The sequence below is a fragment of the Procambarus clarkii genome, chromosome 72, assembly GCF_040958095.1.
Source record: "Procambarus clarkii isolate CNS0578487 chromosome 72, FALCON_Pclarkii_2.0, whole genome shotgun sequence".
NCBI classification, from domain to species: Eukaryota; Metazoa; Arthropoda; class Malacostraca; order Decapoda; family Cambaridae; genus Procambarus; species Procambarus clarkii.
Window position 1 is genome coordinate 930,772 of NC_091221.1, and position 21,409 is coordinate 952,180.

Sequence of the window (21,409 nt, forward strand, 5' to 3'; positions counted from 1 at the left end):
CAGTGTCTCCATATTACAAGGCGGTTCTGTCTCCTTCAGCTCGTTCATCCCTACAGCAGTTGGGTCATTGTCAGGCAGTTGACACTTGTTAGCAGTTGGGTCAGATGGCTTTTGGTAATTTGTAGTTCAAAGTAGTTTATGTACATTGGTGTCCTTCATGTGTATGGAAGCGTTTACATGATGTTCTTCCTGTGTATGGAAGCGTATACATGGTGTCCTTCCTGTGTATGGAAGCGTATACATGGTGTCCTTCCTGTGTATGGAAGCGTATACATGGTGTTCTTCCTGTGTATGGAAGCATATACATGGTGTATTTCCTGCATATGGAAGTGTATATAACTCAAGGAAAACATTGAAAAGCAGCATCCATATTATTATTATATGCAAGACTTACTGTAATTGGTCACTATGGGAGGTAATGTCGCCAAGAAGTGCATACAGTGAAAAGATTTATTTCGATAACTTTATTATTGTAATCCATATGACAATCAGAGAAGTCATCTATACAATACTGTCCCACAGGAAATGTAAGATATAACAGGAGATAATGCAGTCGTCAGACCACTAATTATCAACATTGTTATTAGCGTAGGCATCTGAAAATACAATATACAAATAAAAGTACAATTTATCTCTATGATGTCATGTAATGGGGAGTTATACTTACAGCATTTAACTGTTTTGCAATTGATGGGATGAGGATTAGTTGAGTTGTCAAGGTAATACTGTTGCAGTGTAGTCACCCCTGCAGGAGGACGCCCACAGGGACTCTTTCCTCTCTTAGGACCACCTCTAGTGGCTCTAGCATTAGTCTGGCCAAGAGTCTCAACTATCTAGATATACGTAAACAGCAACAGAACAAACTAAATCAATCGTGTGTGAAAGAAAGACCACTTAATAAAAATATTCTTTATTACTAGCTGGACATTGCCAGCCATCCATGAGTAACATCAGAGAGAGGAGGTCTCAGAGCTCACCCCCTAGGCCTATTTCACACCATCTAAATAAGGAGAACACCTCATATCTTGCAGCTATTGTTTCTTGCTATACATTTCTTGCAATCTATAAGAGAAAGGAGGTAAAAAGTGGGCACTATTCTTTCTCAGGGATAAAATAGCAAGTGTGCGATGTGTGATACAGTTAGTAACTCTACTTAAAGTAATATATAAGACAATAATCAGTCTCACTCAGAGAGGAGGCAAACACAGGGGCTGAGGAGGGCTCACAAGGGCCCAGGATGGAGGCTTCCTCGGGCACTAGTTCACTCGACATTGCGTCGGACGAAGCCGAAACCAGAGCGGTCAATCTCGTCAAAATTCCTCTTGTCGGGGAACACATCATAATCTCGCTTGTGGAAGCCGAATCCAGTGCGGTCGATCTCATCAAAGTTACGCTTGTTGAAGCCAAAGCCAGATCGGTCGATCTCGTCGAAGTTGCGCTTATAAAGGTTAGCGATGTACCTGGGAACGTAGACTCTCTTCACGAAGCCGAAGCCAGAGCGGTCAATTTCGTCGAAGTTACGCTTGTTGAAGCCAAAGCCAGATCGGTCGATCTCATCAAAGTTACGCTTGTTGAAGCCAAAGCCAGATCGGTCGATCTCATCGAAGTTCCTCTTGTTGAAGCCAAAGCCAGATCGGTCGATCTCATCGAAGTTCCTCTTGTTGAAGCCAAAGCCAGATCGGTCGATCTCATCGAAATTCCTTTTGTTGAAGCCAAATCCTGAGCGATCGATTTCGTCAAAATTCTTCTTAGCAAAGCCAAATCCGGAGCGGTCGATCTCATCAAAGTTGCGTTTGCTGTGGCCAAAGCCGGTCCTGGAAGGAGAGAGGAAGAGATGAGAAACCATCGATATCCATACAGCTATCTCATCATACAATACACCAAAGTAATTATGTCAAAATAGAAACATTAGACTGTAACAATTTATTTTTCCTGGGTAGTGTTATTTACTATTCAGTTGTGTCTCCAAAGTATAGAATCTAGGTATTTTTTTCCCCCCTCCCTTTCTAGACCGTTGTCGTCGAGAGGGAGCTTAGTAGACGGCTGCCAGGTGTGATGCTCCATGGGACGGTTCTCTGTCCTTTTGTGGCCTTATGCTCCTGCTGCCACCTTCACTAATTGTGCTGTTTACTGTTTCCTCTTCCTTATGTTTCGTCACTACCCCCCCCCCCCCTCTTCTCCTTTCTCTTTGTCTTTCCCACCTTTTTTTTTGTCTTGGTTATTCTTTCGGACTTCTTCTGTTTTGACACCCGGGTGTTTGGGGAGGTACATTCTCTTAAGGTGTCCAGAACTGTGGTGCCCAACGTCGCGAGCGAGGGGACACTTTTATTGTCAGTCCTCCTTGCGGTGCTGAACCCGATCTCGACGGACTGACAGTTCTTAAGGTGGCGATTGTAAGGCATATACTCATGATGCACCCCCTGGGGGCCCAAGCCTGTCTCTTGTTGGGCGTCCTATCCTCTAATTGCAGATCCGTGGTGGGTATGGGGGCTCATTCGTGAATGAACGTATTACCTCCATGTTTCAATGCCACTGAATGACCTTCTTATAACTTCTCAGGCTCGTGGGGGTGGACGACCAAGTCCCCGAGTCGGACTGTGTTGGATGACCGGGCTCCTTAGCCCCCGCTACATTGGGCTCAGACCATGCTACTCCTTAAACCCTTCTGACTACGACCTCCCCCCCCCCCCCTGCTCCTCTCCCTCCTCTGTGGTAGGGTTGAGTCCCATGCCCCTTGTGGTGACCACGTCACCACGTAATAAACTGCACCTTTTACCCCCCCCTCCTCTCAATGGGGTGATTGGGGCCGACTCCCCCACAGACGCCCTCGCACGATCCCTTCCAGTGCTACTATGTTCAACACCTTGTTTGGTCCTGCTACAGGGACTAAATACTTTGACCTCACCCATATGGGTTCTACTCTTCCTGACGATTTCTTCCTCCATAAACACCTTGTTGATTCGGTGGATGCCTCTGTTACTTTTAACTCCACCTGATTAGGTACACGTGTTGTTGCTGCTCCTCCTCAGGAAGCAGCTGCCTGCTTAGCCGTATTGTCCGACAACTTGAGTTGCCGACCCTGTTAGGATCTCCAAAAATGCCCGGTTAAATGCCAGTAATGGCACAGTTATCCTCCCGCACCATGTTGTGACTGGTGTTCGGGACCTGAAAGACTGCCACGAGGATATTAAACATATACTTGAAGGCCAAGGCCATTCTGTCCTCCAGGATGATATGTTCACACGACTCTCTCGTGGTCGTCGACGTCAGCCGCTTCGAGTTGTGAAAATCTCTTTTTATGGCAGGACTCTTCCGTCTTTTATCATTCTTGCTGGTGCCAAATGCTCCATTCAGGAGTACATTCCCTCTCCTAGGCTCTGCAATAAGTGCTGGAAATTTGGGCATGGTGCCCTCAGATGCACAAGTGTGGTGTCTCTATGCCCCATGTGTGGGGACTCGGGTCACTCTAAGGCTGAGTGCTCTTCTCCCCATGCTCAATGCCTTAATTGTGGTGACGCCCAACCTACCTTCTCCCCCAAGTTTCTCCACTACAAATTTGAGGAATCCATCCTCAATTTGAGGCACTGTGCTCATTTGTCTTTTCCTGAGGCAAAGCGCCAAGTCTGCTGTCTCATCTTTCATTAACGTATCTTATGCTTGTGTTCTGAGTTCCACCACTCCTCGACCTTCCCTCCTTTCTCAGTCTCACAACCGTTTCCAGGCCTTAGACCCGGATACGCCCACCACCACTTCACCTGCTCCCTTCCGTTCTGAACCACGAGGTCGTTCTGGTTCTCCATCTGGTGTTTCCCTCCTTCCTTCCCAGTCTGCCGTGTCTCCTGTGGTTATAGTTGACTCTCGTAGTGCCCTCATGACTCTGGAGCCCTTTAATCCAGTCCATACGTTAGTAGTCGAGATTCAACATTGGCTGTTTCTTATCTCCAGTAGATTTAAGACAGTGGAGTTTTGCTGGGTTCCCAGTCATATTGGTGTGTCCCTAAACGAACGTGCGGATGATGCCGCTATCGAAGCTCTCCGTACTTGTTCCATCTCTCGTAAAAGTATTCCTTATTCTGACTTTTACCCAGTTATTCATGCTTCCATCCTTACCCGTTGGCAGGGTTGTTACTCTTCTGTCCTGGTAACAAACTGCGTGCTCTTTAGAGTAGTGTGTCCCTATGGCTTTCCTCCTACCATCGTAACCAGCGATGGAAAATGGCTCTGGCAAGGTTGCGTATTGGCCATACACGCCTAACTCACGGGCACCTAATGGAGCGCCACCCTACTCTGTATTGTCCAAACCGCATTGTCCCTCTTACAGTTGTGCATATCTTTACTGAATGTTCTGACTTTCAGGACGAACGTGTATCTTGCTTCCGGACCGTCCCTCGCGGTCACTTGTCCCTCGATAGAGTTTTTAGTGAATCGGATACTTTTGATATTGTTCGCTTTATGCGTTTCTGTTCTCATATTGGCATCCTTGGTGATATTTAGCGCCCTCTGATTATTCTGCACATTTGATGATGCTACACAGCCTTCCCGGCTTGGTGTCTTCTTTTGATAATTACTTACTAGGTATTATTTTACTTAAACTTTATTATTTTGTAAAGGACAGTCATATTTTGGAATTAACTTATTCTCCAGAACATTCCAGATTGAGTGCTGAGTGAAGTAACTCCATAACTGAGTGATTGAGTATCTTCATAATGGGAGCAAGTACAGGCCTCGTTCTCTGGGTTACTCGGGCCACCTCGCGGAGGATTACCACCATCCACACACCCTGCGGGACGTCTTGAAGTATAAGCAGCTGGGCTGGGAGGTCATCGCAGACAACAGAATGGTGGCATCTCTGATGAGTTTCCAAACATTCCCTGATATATTTGCTTTCGCAACGCTTATAAAAAGACACAAATTCACCCTTGGGTAAATTTGGTTGTCTTTTCATTATTGAAAATGAAAAATAAATGTTTTCATTGGAAATAACAAATAGATTTTCTCGATGGAAAGGGGTAAAGTTCAATATTTGTCAAGGTAACAAAAGCTAAGTTTAGGGGAATAATAGTTAATTTCTATGGATTTTAAGCATTATCAATTAGGGAATGACATTCACTACCAATGGGGGCCTTGTAGCCTGGTGGATAGCGCGCAGGACTCGAAATTCTCTGGCGCGGGTTCGATTCCCGCACGAGGCAGAAACAAATGGGCAAAGTTCTTTCACCCTAAATGCCCCTGTTACCTAGCAGTAAATAGGTACCTGGGAGTTAGTCAGCTGTCACGGGCTGCTTCCTGGGGGTGGAGGCCTGGTCGAGGACCGGGCCGCGGGGACACTAAAGCCCCGAAATCATCTCAAGATAACCTCAAGATAACCCAGGAACGGAAATAATGTTACAATGTGTTATCATCGCGACAGTTAACACCACCACCTCTCCCACACACCACTTCCCGCCCCTCCATGCCACCTGCGTCTCTCTGTACCTCTGGGAGGCCCCAGGTTACTGCAGGTGTAGGGGGGTACCGGGGTGGTACTGGTGTAGGGGGTACCGGGTGGTACTGGTGTGAGAGTACCGGGGTGGTACTGGTGTAGGGGGTACCGGGTATACTGGTGTAGGGGGTACCGGGGTGGTACTGGTGTGAGAGTACCGGGGTGGTACTGGTGTGAGGGTACCGGGGTGGTACTGGTGTGAGGGTACCGGGGTGGTACTGGTGTGAGAGTACCGGGGTGGTACTGGTGTGAGAGTACCGGGTGGTAATAACCAGTACCCCGGTATAATTACTCACGTAAAAGCGTCGAAGCGTTTCACTGGAGCTCCGTCTGTAACAGAGGAGAAGAGTATTAATTTATATTATTAAATTTTATTACAAGTGAATAATAATAATAATAATAATAATAATAATAATTGTTGACCAACCCTCAGATTAGAAAGCGAAGAGACGACAGAGGCGTTCCGGTGGTCCGTGCTGGACCATTATCAAGTCCATTGTATTGAAACGAGTTTGTTATTGTTGTTTTAGATCTAACTACTCAGAACGAAGTGTCCATGTAGCACGGGCTATGGTGAGCCCGTAAACATGAAACGAGATTGATGATTGATTGATAAAGATTAATCTACCCAAAAGGTGGCACGGGCATGAATAGCCCGTAAGTGGTGGCCCTTTTGAGCCATTACCAGTATCAATAGATGATACTGGAGATCTGTGGAGGTGCGACTGCACCCTGCGTGACGGGAGATGTCTCCCGTGGAAGAGGACCATGAAACGAGGGAGGCAAGAGCAATAAATAGGAAAGAGAGAGGTGAGGAGAAGGAAATCTTAGAGGAAGATAAGAGCAAGACAGAAAGCTACAGGAAGATAAGGTGTAATAAAGAGAGTAATAATAGAAATAAGAAAGGAGTCTTAAGAGAAAAACAAGAGAAAGAAAAAGAAAGATAAAAGGAAGGGTAGGCTTATCCCGCCAAACACACCGAAACTACGACGTTGGTACAACGTTCGAACAAGTTTTAACACCTCCTAACCAGTTATAACAACCAATATAGCAAGTTGTAACAACGTTGTAATACGTCATAAACACGTTAAGCCAAGATGTAACAACTTTATTACAAGTTGTAACAAGCGGAAAATAGAGACAGTTTCGGTTTGTGTTTCCATCAGGGATGTTAGGTCACGTTTGTTCGAAAGTTTAGAACATTTGAGTATATACTGTGAAAGGGTATATACTGGCTATATACCAGTATATATAAGCCAGTATATGAGTATATACTGTGAAAGGGTATATACTGGCTATATACCAGTATATATAAGCCAGTATATGAGTATATACTGGCTTTGTTGCTGTGTCCACAGCAACAAAGCCAGGACTCAAGTTCCTGTTGGGTACATTGTGTATCAGAGTCGATTCAACGAGACGGCGTCCAACCCGTTCTCGCAAATTTAATAAGTCAATATTGACTTATTAGTTGCGTGCATAGGTGACATACTTAACATAATAGTTTCCCTTGAAAAGCTTCATAGAAAACACCGACCTTACCTAACCTACTTAGTATGTTAAAATAAGCATCTTATTGCTTCGTAATTACAATTGTTACTTAACCTATTATAGGTATAGGTTAGGTAATAATTGTAATTACGAAGCAATAAGATGCTTATCTTAACATACTAAGTAGGTTAGGTAAGGTCGGTGTTTTCTATGAAGCTTTTCAAGGGAAACTATTATGTTAAGTATGTCACCTATGCACATATTTAATAAGTCAATATTGACTAATTAAATTTGCGAGAACGGGTTGGACGGCGTCTGAGGAGAGTAGAGGCAGGAAAGATTATTTTAGAGGAAGACCAATCAATAGGATGATTAGCGTCCCTAACATGACGGAAGAGAACATTGTTAGTGTCTGCACACCTATCAGTTCTTTTGTGTTCTTTAAGTCTATCATAAAGTGTACGGTTATCTTGAGGTGCTTCCGGGGCTTAGCGTCCCAGCGGCCCGGTCGTCGACCAGGAGGCCTGGTCGATGTTGTCACATATATGTTACCGTATATGTGACACTGTCACATATACGGTAAGTATATATATAACAACAAGAGAGGGGTGTAACACCAGGGTAATCCACAACCTCCGTCATCACAACACTTCACAATTTCCATGATACAATTCCTAATTAAGTTTTCCATAAAAAAATTTAATGTTATTTATGACTTTATTTTTGTGTTTTGTTATTCCGTGTTTGTGCGTGTTTAATTATTGTGATGTTTGTTGAGTTTAGTAAGGCAGGTGTGACGCTGCCACACCTGTGACGCTGTCACACATGGTTGGTGTTACACCTGTGACGTTGTCACACCTGGCTGGTGTCACACCTGTGACGCTGTCACACCTGGCTGGTGTCACACCTGGCTGGTGTCATACCTGTGACCCTGTCACACCCGCCTCGAACCACACGTTCTGGGGTCTGGTAGCTGAGTGAACAGCGCGCAGGACTCGTAATCCTAGGGGGGGTTGTGTGGTCCACCATTGGGCCACAAGCATGGTCCACCAGGGGACCACAACCATGGTCCACCAGGGGGCCACAACCATGGTCCACCAGGGGGCCACAACCATGGTCCACCAGGGGGCCACAACCATGGTCCACCAGGGGGCCACAACCATGGTCCACCAGGGGGCCACAACCATGGTCCACCAGGGGGCCACAACCATGGTCCACCAGGGGGCCACAACCATGGTCCACCAGGAGGCCACAACCATGGTCCACCAGGGGACTACAACCATGGTCCACCAGGGGGCCACAACCATGGTCCACCAGGGGACCACAACCATGGTCCACCAGGGGACCACAACCATGGTCCACCAGGGGGCCACAACCATGGTCCACCAAGGGGCCACAACCATGGTCCACCAGGGGGCCACAACCATGGTCCACCAGGGGACCACAACCATGGCCCACCAGAGGGCCACAACAACCATGGTCCACCAGGGGGCCACAACAACCATGGTCCACCAGGGGGCCACAACCATGGTCCACCAGGGGGCCACAACCATGGTCCACCAGGGGGCCACAACCATGGTCCACCAGGGGGCCACAACCATGGCCCACCAGGAGGCCACAACAACCATGGTCCACCAGAGGACCACAACCATGGTCCACCAGGGGGCCACAACCATGGTCCACCAGGGGGCCACAACCATGGCCCACCAGGGGGCCACAACAACCATGGTCCACCAGGGGGCCACAACCATGGTCCACCAGGGGGCCACAACCCTGGTCCACCAGGGGGCCACAACCATGGTCCACCAGGGGGCCACAACCATGGTCCACCAGGGGGCCACAACCATGGTCCACCAGGGGGCCACAACCATGGCCCACCAGGGGGCCACAACAACCAGGGGGCCACAAACATGGTCCACCAGGGGGCCACAACCATGGCCCACCAGGGGGCCACAACAACCATGGTCCACCAGGGGGCCACAACCATGGTCCACCAGGGGACCACAACCATGGTTCACCAGGGGGCCACAACCATGGTTCACCAGGGGACCACAACCATGGTCCACCAGATGACCACAACCATGGTTCACCAGGGGGCCACAACCATGGTCCACCAGGGGGCCACAACCATGGTCCACCAGGGGGCCACAACCATGGTCCACCAGGGGGCCACAACCATGGTCCACCAGGGGGCCACAACCATGGCCCACCAGGGGGCCACAACAACCATGGTCCACCAGGGGGCCACAACCATGGTCCACCAGGGGGCCACAACCATGGTCCACCAGGGGGCCACAACCATGGCCCACCAGGGGGCCACAACAACCATGGTCCACCAGGGGGCCACAACCATGGTCCACCAGGGGGCCACAACCATGGTCCACCAGGGGGCCACAACCATGGCCCACCAGGGGGCCACAACAACCATGGTCCACCAGGGGGCCACAACCATGGTCCACCAGGGGACCACAACCATGGTCCACCAGGGGGCCACAACCATAGTCCACCAGGGGGCCACAACCATGGTCCACCAGAAGACCACAACCATGGTTCACCAGGGGGCCACAACCATGGTCCACCAGGGGGCCACAACCATGGTCCACCAGGGGGCCACAACCATGGTCCACCAGGGGGCCACAACCATGGTCCACCAGGGGGCCACAACCATGGCCCACCAGGGGGCCACAACAACCATGGTCCACCAGGGGGCCACAACCATGGTCCACCAGGGGGCCACAACCATGTTCCACCAGGGGGCCACAACCATGGCCCACCAGGGGGCCACAACCACCATGGTCCACCAGGGGGCCACAACCATGGTCCACCAGGGGGCCACAACCATGGTCCACCAGGGGACCACAACCATGGTCCACCAGGGGGCCACATCCATGGTCCACCAGGGGGCCACAAACATGGTCCACCAGGGGGCCACAACCACCATGGTCCACCAGGGGGCCACAAACATGGTCCACCAGGGGGCCACAACCATGTTCCACCAGGGGGCCACAACCACCATGGTCCACCAGGGGGCCACAACCACCATGGTCCACCAGGGGGCCACAACCACCATGGTCCACCAGGGGGCCACAACCACCATGGTCCACCAGGGGGCCACAACCACCATGGTCCACCAGGGGGCCACAAGCATGGTCCACCAGGGGGCCACAACCACCATGGTCCACCAGGGGGCCACAACCATGGTCCACCAGGGGGCCACAACCATGGTCCACCAGGGGGCCACAACCATGGTCCACCAGGGGGCCACAACCATGGTCCACCAGGGGGCCACAACCATGGTCCACCAGGGGGCCACAACCATGGTCCACCAGGGGGCCACAACCACCATGGTCCACCAGGGGGCCACAACCATGGTCCACCAGGGGGCCACAACCACCATGGTCCACCAGGGGGCCACAACCCTGGTCCACCAGGGGGCCACAACCATGGTCCACCAGGGGGCCACAAACATGGTCCACCAGGTGGCCACAAACATGGTCCACCAGGGGGCCACAACCACCATGGTCCACCAGGGGGCCACAACCACCATGGTCCACCAGGGGGCCACAACCACCATGGTCCACCAGGGGGCCACAACCACCATGGTCCACCAGGGGGCCACAACCATGGTCCACCAGGGGGCCACAACCACCATGGTCCACCAGGGGGCCACAACCACCATGGTCCACCAGGGGGCCACAACCATGGTCCACCAGGGGGCCACAACCACCATGGTCCACCAGGGGGCCACAACCATGATCCACCAGGGGGCCACAACCATGGTCCACCAGGGGGCCACAACCATGGTCCACCAGGGGGCCACAAACATGGTCCACCAGGGGGCCACAAACATGGTCCACCAGGGGGCCACAACAATCATGGTCCACCAGGGGGCCACAACCACCATGGTCCACCAGGGAGCCACAACCATGGTCCACCAGGGGGCCACAACCACCATGGTCCACCAGGGAGCCACAACCACCATGGTCCACCAGGGGGCCACAACCACCATGGTCCACCAGGGGGCCACAACCACCATGGTCCACCAGGGGGCCACAACCATGGTCCACCAGGGGGCCACAACCATGGTCCACCAGGGGGCCACAACCATGGTCCACCAGGAGGCCACAACCATGGTCCACCAGGGGACCACAACCATGGTTCACCAGGGGACCACAACCATGGTCCACCAGGGGGCCACAACCATGGTCCACCAGGGGGCCACAACCATGGTCCACCAGGGGGCCACAACCACCATGGTCCACCAGGGAGCCACAACCATGGTCCACCAGGGGGCCACAACCACCATGGTCCACCAGGGGGCCACAACCACCATGGTCCACCAGGGGGCCACAACCATGGTTCACCAGGGGACCACAACCATGGTCCACCAGGGGGCCACAACCATGGTCCACCAGGGGGCCACAACCACCATGGTCCACCAGGGAGCCACAACCATGGTCCACCAGGGGACCACAACCATGGTTCACCAGGGGGCCACAACCACCATGATCCACCAGGGAGCCACAACCATGGTCCACCAGGGGGCCACAACCACCATGGTCCACCAGGGGGCCACAACCACCATGGTCCACCAGGGGGCCACAACCATGGTCCACCAGGGGGCCACAACCATGGTCCACCAGGGGGCCACAACCATGGTCCACCAGGAGGCCACAACCATGGTCCACCAGGGGACCACAACCATGGTTCACCAGGGGACCACAACCATGGTCCACCAGGGGGCCACAACCATGGTCCACCAGGGGGCCACAACCATGGTCCACCAGGGGACCACAACCATGGTTCACCAGGGGGCCACAACCATGGTCCACCAGGGGGCCACAACCATGGTCCACCAGGGGGCCACAACCATGGTCCACCAGGGGGCCACAACCATGGTCCACCAGGGGGCCACAACTATGGCCCACCAGGGGGCCACAACAACTATGGTCAACCAGGGGGCCACAACCATGGTCCACCAGGGGGCCACAACCATGGTCCACCAGGGGGCCACAACCACCATGGTCCACCAGGGGGCCACAACCATGGTCCACCAGGGGGCCACAACCACCATGGTCCACCAGGGGGCCACAACCATGGTCCACCAGGGGGCCACAACCACCATGGTCCACCAGGGGGCCACAACCATGGTCCACCAGGGGGCCACAACCATGGTCCACCAGGGGGCCACAACCATGGTCCACCAGGGGGCCACAACCATGGTCCACCAGGGGGCCACAACCATGGTCCACCAGGGGGCCACGGTACCATGTACAGGGACGTCATCAAGCAATGTTGTGTTCTGACAGTTGCTGTGATGAATAATTTCGAGGGACTTGTGTGAGTGTGTCTGAGACACTCACCCGTCCGCCTCCTGCTCCTCCCGCTGCTACTTCACCTCTTTCACCTCAGAAATAATTCCTTTGATGTTTAATGAAGGTAGTCGCTATCAACAGTGGCAGTGTGCTTAGTCCTGTCGTCCCTGCTGGGCGGTGTTGACACCCACTGGCACCCCAGGCCACCCACCTCCACCCACTGGCACCCCAGGCCACCCACCTCCACCCACTGGCACCCCAGGGGCCTCCCTACCTCCACCCACTGGCACCCCAGGGGCCTCCCTACCTCCACCCACTGGCACCCCAGGCCACCCACCTCCACCCACTGGCACCCCAGGGGCCTCCCTACCTCCACCCACTGGCACCCCAGGGGCCTCCCTACCTCTACCCACTGGCACCCCAGGCCTCCCTACCTTCACCCACTGGCACCCCAGGCCACCCACCTGCACCCACTGGCACCCCAGGCCATCCACCTCCACCCACTGGCACCCCAGGGGCCTCCCTACCTCCACCCACTGGCACCCCAGGCCACCCACCTCCACCCACTGGCACCCCAGGCCACCCACCTCCACCCACTGGCACCCCAGGCCATCCACCTCCACCCACTGGTACCCCAGGCCACCCACCTCCACCCACTGGTACCCCAGGCCACCCACCTCCACCCACTGGTACCCCAGGCCACCCACCTCCACCCACTTGCACCCCAGGAAGCAGCTGTCTAACTCCCAGGTACCTATTTACTGCAAGTTGAACAGAGGCATCAGGGTGAAAAAAACTCCACCTCCACCGAGGATTGAACCCAGAACCTAAAGACTACGAATCCCGAGCGCTGTCCACTCAGCCGTCCACTCAAGGTTATCTCCCCTAACCCCACTACTGTGAAGTGGAAATATATGGTAACTGCCTCGTTATCACAGGCAGTAGTTAGATGGTGGCCTCAGTGGAGTATGAGGAGCCACTGTGTGACATAGTACAGGGCTGGCTTAACCTCTCCTCCAAGAGGTCACTGTATATGTACATGTCTACATGATAGTGTATATGTGAACATGTGTATGTGATACTAACAGTTGTGTAACTGGCTTCACATGATTGTCACTTGCATAGCTAAACGAACTATGGAGTTCAGATCTTGAACCCCATTATGTGCCTCTGTAACCCTCTCCACCACCACCCACGGGATGGGTATGGGGTCCACCACCACCCACGGGATGGGTATGGGGTCCACCACCACCCACGGGATGGGTATGGGGTCCACCACCACCCACGGGATGGGTATGGGGTCCACCACCACCCACGGGATGGGTATGGGGTGCACCACCACTCACGGGATGGGTATGGGGTCCACCACCACCCACGGGATGGGTATGGGGTCCACCACCACCCACGGGATGGGTATGGGGTCCACCACCACCCACGGGATGGGTATGGGGTGCATAACACCACAATTATAAGTTAACAAGTGGCAATAGTTGTTGCTGGTGTGAAGGGCGACACCTGACACCTGACCACTTCACACAGTGATATTATGTTGTGATATTAATGACAACTGTGAGGAATATGATACCTACCTTCCTACCTACTCTTCCCCTACCCCCCCCCCCCCCTCTCTCTCTCTCTCTCTCTCTCTCTCTCTCTCTCTCTCTCTCTCTCTCTCTCTCTCTCTCTCTCTCTCTCTCTCTCTCTCTCTCTCTCTCTCTCTCTCTTTCTCTCTCTCACACACACACACACACACACACACACACACAGTCAGCTTCAAGGTAATGTACTCGAACATAGATGGGATCACAATCAAGGCAAGTGAACTTAGGGAAAGAGCACAAGAAGTGAACCCGAATGTAATTGGACTCGCAGAAACAAAACTTTCAGGAATCATTACGAAGGCGGTGTTTCCCCAGGACTACACTGTAATAAGTAATGAGAAGGAAGGAAAGGAATGAGGTGCAGTGGCCCAACTGATGAGAAAGGAATGGAATTTCGAGGAGATGGTCATCCCGGGCTGTGATTGGTTCAGAGACTTCATAACAGGCACCATGATGATGGGAGGACCAAGAGTCGTAGTAGCAGCGATATATAACCCTCCACCAAACAACAGAAGACCCCGGCAAGAGTATGACAACAACATGGCGGTTAACACTATAATTGAGAGAACAGCCTCTGCTGTCTGTAGAAATAGATCCCATCTGCTCATCATGGGGGGCTGCAATCACATAAGGATAGACTGGAAAAACAAGGAACCACACAGAGGTGAGGAAACATAGACTGTTGGAAGTGGCGACAAGAAACATTTTAAGCCAGCATGTCAGGGAACCCACAAGGATGAAAGGAAACGATGATCCAGCGAGACTCGACTTAGTCTTCACTCTGAACGACGCTGACACAAGGGAAATCGATTTCGAAGCCTCCGTGGGAATGAACGATCACATTGTACTGACGTTTGAGTATCTGGTCGAAGTAGGGTTAATGTACTCAAGGAAGGGCTCAATGTACACATGCAAAAGGACGGCATTCCGGAAACGAAGCTATGAGGAGATAAGGCAATTATCACAACACCAGCATGGGGTTCAGGGATAGCAAATCATGCCTCACAGGATTAATTGAATTCTATGACCAGGCAACAAAAGTACTTCATGAAACAGACAGAGACAAAGATCTAGGAGTTGATATCAAATCAAACATGTCTCCTGATGCCCACATCAAAATAATAACATCTTCGGCATTTGCAAGCCTGGTTAACATCAGAACAGCCTTCAAGAACCTGTGTAAGAAATCATTCAGAATCTTGTATACCACATGTGTAAGACCAGTCCTGGAGTACGCGGTCCCTGCATGGAGCCCCTACCTTTCAAATGAAGATTTGATGGAGCTCGAGAAGTTCAGGAATCTGAACAACGTTAGATTGACGGATGAGAAGCGGGACCAAAGAGCCAAGGCGGAAACAAATGGGTAGAGTTTCCTTCTCCCTGATGCGTCTGTTCACCTAGCAGTAAATAGGTACCTGGTACTTAGACAGCTGCTACGGGCTGCTTAATTGGAATGTATATGTGTGTTAGAAACATATATAGTAGATATGATTAGTAAGAAAGGCGGTGCCCAAGAGCTAATAACTGTTACTCCCTCTCCCCCCCTCCTTGAAACCCCCCCCCCTCCCCCCCCTCCCCCCCCCTCCCCCCCCTCCCCCCCCCTCCCACCCCCCCTCCCACCCCCCCTCCCACCCCCCCTCCCACCCCCCCTCTCCCCCCCCCTCCCTCCCCCCCCCCCTCACATCACCACAACACCAACATGTGGGACATTTACCACCACAGAAATATTAAACACTGGGGACTTCATAACAGTATTCCTAACATATATGTCTTAATTTGTTATCAAATAAATTAATTAGAAGAGTATTTTGTAAATATATTATTCAGTACGTGTTGACCCCTGGCGCTCACACTGGTGACTCTAGACCACTGGCGCTCACACTGGTGACTCTAGACCCCTGGCGCTCACACTGGTGACTCTAGACCCCTGGCGCTCACACTGGTGACTCTAGACCCCTGGCGCTCACACTGGTGACTCTAGACCCCGGCGCTCACACTGGTGACTCTAGACCCCTGGCGCTCACACTGGTGACTCTAGACCCCTGGCGCTCACACTGGTGACTCTAGACCCCGGCGCTCACACTGGTGACTCTAGACCCCTGGCGCTCACACTGGTGACTCGACCCCCGGCGCTCACACTGGTGACTCTAGACCCCTGGCGCTCACACTGGTGACTCTAGACCCTGGCGCTCACACTGGTGACTCTAGACCCTGGCGCTCACACTGGTGACTCTAGACCCCTGGCGCTCACACTGGTGACTCTAGACCCCTGGCGCTCACACTGGTGACTCTAGACCCCTGGCGCTCACACTGGTGACTCTAGACCCCTGGCGCTCACACTGGTGACTCGACCCCTGGCGCTCACACTGGTGACTCTAGACCCCTGGCGCTCACACTGGTGACTCTAGACCCTGGCGCTCACACTGGTGACTCTAGACCCCTGGCGCTCACACTGGTGACTCTAGACCCCTGGCGCTCACACTGGTGACTCTAGACCCCTGGCGCTCACACTGGTGACTCTAGACCCCTGGCGCTCACACTGGTGACTCTAGACCCCTGGCGCTCACACTGGTGACTCTAGACCCCTGGCGCTCACACTGGTGACTCTAGACCCCTGGCGCTCACACTGGTGACTCTAGACCCTGGCGCTCACACTGGTGACTCTAGACCCTGGCGCTCACACTGGTGACTCTAGACCCCTGGCGCTCACACTGGTGACTCTAGACCCTGGCGCTCACACTGGTGACTCTAGACCCTGGCGCTCACACTGGTGACTCTAGACCCCGGCGCTCACACTGGTGACTCTAGACCCTGGCGCTCACACTGGTGACTCTAGACCCTGGCGCTCACACTGGTGACTCTAGACCCCGGCGCTCACACTGGTGACTCTAGACCCTGGCGCTCACACTGGTGACTCTAGACCCTGGCGCTCACACTGGTGACTCTAGACCCTGGCGCTCACACTGGTGACTCTAGACCCTGGCGCTCACACTGGTGACTCTAGACCCCGGCGCTCACACTGGTGACTCTAGACCCCTGGCGCTCACACTGGTGACTCTAGACCCTGGCGCTCACACTGGTGACTCTAGACCCTGGCGCTCACACTGGTGACTCTAGACCCTGGCGCTCACACTGGTGACTCTAGCCCCTGGCGCTCACACTGGTGACTCTAGCCCCTGGCGCTCACACTGGTGACTCTAGACCCCTGGCGCTCACACTGGTGACTCTAGACCCCTGGCGCTCACACTGGTGACTCTAGACCCCTGGCGCTCACACTGGTGACTCTAGACCCCTGGCGCTCACACTGGTGACTCTAGACCCTGGCGCTCACACTGGTGACTCTAGACCCCTGGCGCTCAACACTGGTGACTCTAGCCCCTGGCGCTCACACTGGTGACTCTAGACCCTGGCGCTCACACTGGTGACTCTAGCCCCTGGCGCTCACACTGGTGACTCTAGACCCCTGGCGCTCACACTGGTGACTCTAGACCCCTGGCGCTCAACACTGGTGACTCTAGACCCCTGGCGCTCACACTGGTGACTCTAGACCCCTGGCGCTCACACTGGTGACTCTAGACCCCTGGCGCTCACACTGGTGACTCTAGACCCCTGGCGCTCACACTGGTGACTCTAGACCCCTGGCGCTCACACTGGTGACTCTAGCCCCTGGCGCTCACACTGGTGACTCTAGACCCCTGGCGCTCACACTGGTGACTCTAGACCCTGGCGCTCAACACTGGTGACTCTAGACCCCTGGCGCTCACACTGGTGACTCTAGACCCCCGGCGCTCACACTGGTGACTCTAGACCCCTGGCGCTCACACTGGTGACTCTAGACCCTGGCGCTCACACTGGTGACTCTAGACCCTGGCGCTCACACTGGTGACTCTAGACCCCTGGCGCTCACACTGGTGACTCTAGACCCTGGCGCTCACACTGGTGACTCTAGACCCCGGCGCTCACACTGGTGACTCTAGACCCCTGGCGCTCACACTGGTGACTCTAGACCCCTGGCGCTCACACTGGTGACTCTAGACCCCGGCGCTCACACTGGTGACTCTAGACCCTGGCGCTCACACTGGTGACTCTAGACCCCTGGCGCTCACACTGGTGACTCTAGACCCCTGGCGCTCACACTGGTGACTCTAGACCCCGGCGCTCACACTGGTGACTCTAGACCCCTGGCGCTCACACTGGTGACTCTAGACCCCTGGCGCTCACACTGGTGGACTCTAGACCCTGGCGCTCACACTGGTGACTCTAGACCCCTGGCGCTCACACTGGTGACTCTAGACCCTGGCGCTCACACTGGTGACTCTAGACCCCTGGCGCTCACACTGGTTGACTCTAGCCCCTGGCGCTCACACTGGTGACTCTAGACCCCTGGCGCTCACACTGGTGACTCTAGACCCCTGGCGCTCAACACTGGTGACTCTAGACCCTGGCGCTCACACTGGTGACTCTAGACCCCTGGCGCTCACCACTGGTGACTCTAGACCCCTGGCGCTCACACTGGTGACTCTAGACCCCTGGCGCTCACAACTGGTGACTCTAGACCCCTGGCGCTCACACTGGTTGACTCTAGCCCCTGGCGCTCACACTGGTGACTCTAGACCCCTGGCGCTCACACTGGTGACTCTAGACCCCTGTGCGCTCAACACTGGTGACTCTAGACCCCTGGCGCTCACACTGGTGACTCTAGACCCCGGCGCTCACACTGGTGACTCTAGACCCCTGGCGCTCACACTGGTGACTCTAGACCCCGGCGCTCACACTGGTGACTCTAGACCCCTGGCGCTCACACTGGTGACTCTAGACCCTGGCGCTCACACTGGTGACTCTAGACCCTGGCGCTCACACTGGTGACTGTAGACCCCTGGCGCTCACACTGGTGACTCTAGACCCTGGCGCTCACACTGGTGACTCTAGACCCCGGCGCTCACACTGGTGACTCTAGACCCCGGCGCTCACACTGGTGACTCTAGACCCCTGGCGCTCACACTGGTGACTCTAGACCCCGGCGCTCACACTGGTGACTCTAGACCCTGGCGCTCACACTGGTGACTCTAGACCCCTGGCGCTCACACTGGTGACTCTAGACCCCTGGCGCTCACACTGGTAACTCTAGCCCCCGGCGCTCACACTGGTGACTCTAGACCCCTGGCGCTCACACTGGTGACTCTAGACCCCTGGCGCTCACACTTGTAACTCTAGCCCCCGGCGCTCATACTGGTGACTCTAGACCCCTGGCGCTCACACTGGTGACTCTAGACCCCTGGCGCTCACACTGGTGACTAGACCCCTGGCGCTCACACTGGTGACTCTAGACCCTGGCGCTCACACTAGTGACTCTAGCCCCCGGCGCTCAACACTGGTGACTCTAGACCCCTGGCGCTCACACTGGTGACTCTAGACCCCGGCGCTCACACTGGTGACTCTAGACCCCGGCGCTCACACTGGTGACTCTAGACCCCTGGCGCTCACACTGGTGACTCTAGACCCTGGCGCTCACACTGGTGACTAGCCCCCGGCGCTCACACTGGTGACTCTAGACCCCTGGCGCTCACACTGGTGACTCTAGCCCCTGGCGCTCACACTGGTGACTCTAGACCCTGGCGCTCACACTGGTGACTCTAGCCCTGGCGCTCACACTGGTGACTCTAGACCCCTGGCGCTCACACTGGTGACTCTAGACCCCTGGCGCTCACACTGGTGACTCTAGACCCCTGGCGCTCACACTGGTGACTCTAGACCCCTGGCGCTCACACTGGTGACTCTAGACCCCTGGCGCTCACACTGGTGACTCTAGACCCCTGGCGCTCACACTGGTAGACTCTAGACCCCTGGCGCTCACACTGGTGACTCTAGACCCCTGGCGCTCACACTGGTGGACTCTAGACCCCTGGCGCTCACACTGGTGACTCTAGACCCCTGGCGCTCACACTGGTGACTCTAGACCCTGGCGCTCACACTGGTGGTTACTCTAGACCCTGCGCGCTCACACTGGTGACTCTAGACCCCTGGCGCTCACACTGGTGACTCTAGACCTGGCGCTCACACTGGTGACTCTAGACCCTGGCGCTCACACATGGTGACTCTAGACCCGGCGCTCACACTGGTGACTCTAGACCCTGGCGCTCACACTGGTGACTCTAGACCCTGGCCGCTCCACACTGGTGACTCTAGACCCCGGCGCTCACACTGGTGACTCTAGACCCTGGCGCTCACACTGGTGGACTCTAGACCCTGGCGCTCACACTGGTGACTCTAGACCCTGGCGCTCACACTGGTGACTCTAGACCCTGGCGCTCACACTGGGCGCTTCACACTGGTGACTCTAGGACCCCTGGCGCTCACACTGGTGACCTAGACCCTGGCGCTCAAACTGGTGGACTCTAGACACCCCTGGCGCTCACACTGGTGACTCTGAGCCCCTGGCGCTCACACTGGTGACTCTAGACCCTAGCGTGCGTGCGTCACACTGGCGCTTCTAGACCCCTAGGCGCTCACCACTGGTGACTCTAGACCCCCTGCGCGTCACTAACGTGGTGACTCTGACCCCTGTCGATCTCACACTGAGGGACTCTAGACCCCTGGCGCTCACACTGGTGACTCTAGACCCCTGGCGCTCACACTGGTGACTCTAGACCCTGGCGCTCACACTGGTGACTCTAGACCCCTGGCGCTCACACTGGTGACTCTAGACCCCTGGCGCTCACACTGGTGACTCTAGACCCCTGGCGCTCACACTGGTGACTCTAGACCCCCGGCGCTCACACTGGTGGACTCTAGACCCCTGGCGCTCACATGGTGACTCTAGACCCCTGGCGCTCACACTGGTGACTCTAGACCCCTGGCGCTCACACTGGTGACTCTAGACCCCTGGCGCTCACACTGGTGACTCTAGACCCCTGGCGCTCACACTGGTGACTCTAGACCCCTGGCGCTCACACTGGTGACTCTAGACCCCTGGCGCTCACACTGGTGACTCTAGACCCCTGGCGCTCACACTGGTGACTCTAGACCCCTGGCGCTCACACTGGTGACTCTAGACCCCTGGCGCTCACACTGGTGACTCTAGACCCCTGGCGCTCACACTGGTGACTCTAGACCCCTGGCGCTCACACTGGTGACTCTAGACCCCTGGCGCTCACACTGGTGACTCTAGACCCCTGGCGCTCACACTGGTGACTCTAGACCCCTGGCGCTCACACTGGTGACTCTAGACCCCTGGCGCTCACACTGGTGACTCTAGACCCTGGCGCTCACACTGGTGACTCTAGACCCCGGCGCTCACACTGGTGACTCTAGACCCCTGGCGCTCACACTGGTGACTCTAGACCCCCTGGCGCTCACACTGGTGACTCTAGACCCCGGCGCTCACACTGGTGACTCTAGACCCCTGGCGCTCACACTGGTGACTCTAGACCCCTGGCGCTCACACTGGTGACTCTAGACCCCCTGGCGCTCACACTGGTGACTCTAGACCCCTGGCGCTCACACTGGTGACTCTAGACCCC

General features: G+C 54.8%; 1 protein-coding gene across 1 annotated transcript in view; it reads right to left on the reverse strand.

Annotated features, from left to right (window-relative positions):
- Positions 1 to 894: 894 nt before the first annotated feature.
- Positions 895 to 21,409, reverse strand: part of LOC123773566 (orcokinin peptides type A-like) — a 122,487-nt gene continuing 101,972 nt past the window's right edge. Inside the window, exons 3-4 of the mRNA XM_069312307.1 lie at positions 5,779 to 5,812; positions 895 to 1,814 (exon numbers count right to left, since the gene is read on the reverse strand). Of these exons, the coding sequence (XP_069168408.1) occupies positions 1,262 to 1,814; positions 5,779 to 5,812 (587 nt within the window). The 3' untranslated portion in view covers positions 895 to 1,261. The remainder of the gene's footprint in view (positions 1,815 to 5,778; positions 5,813 to 21,409) is intronic.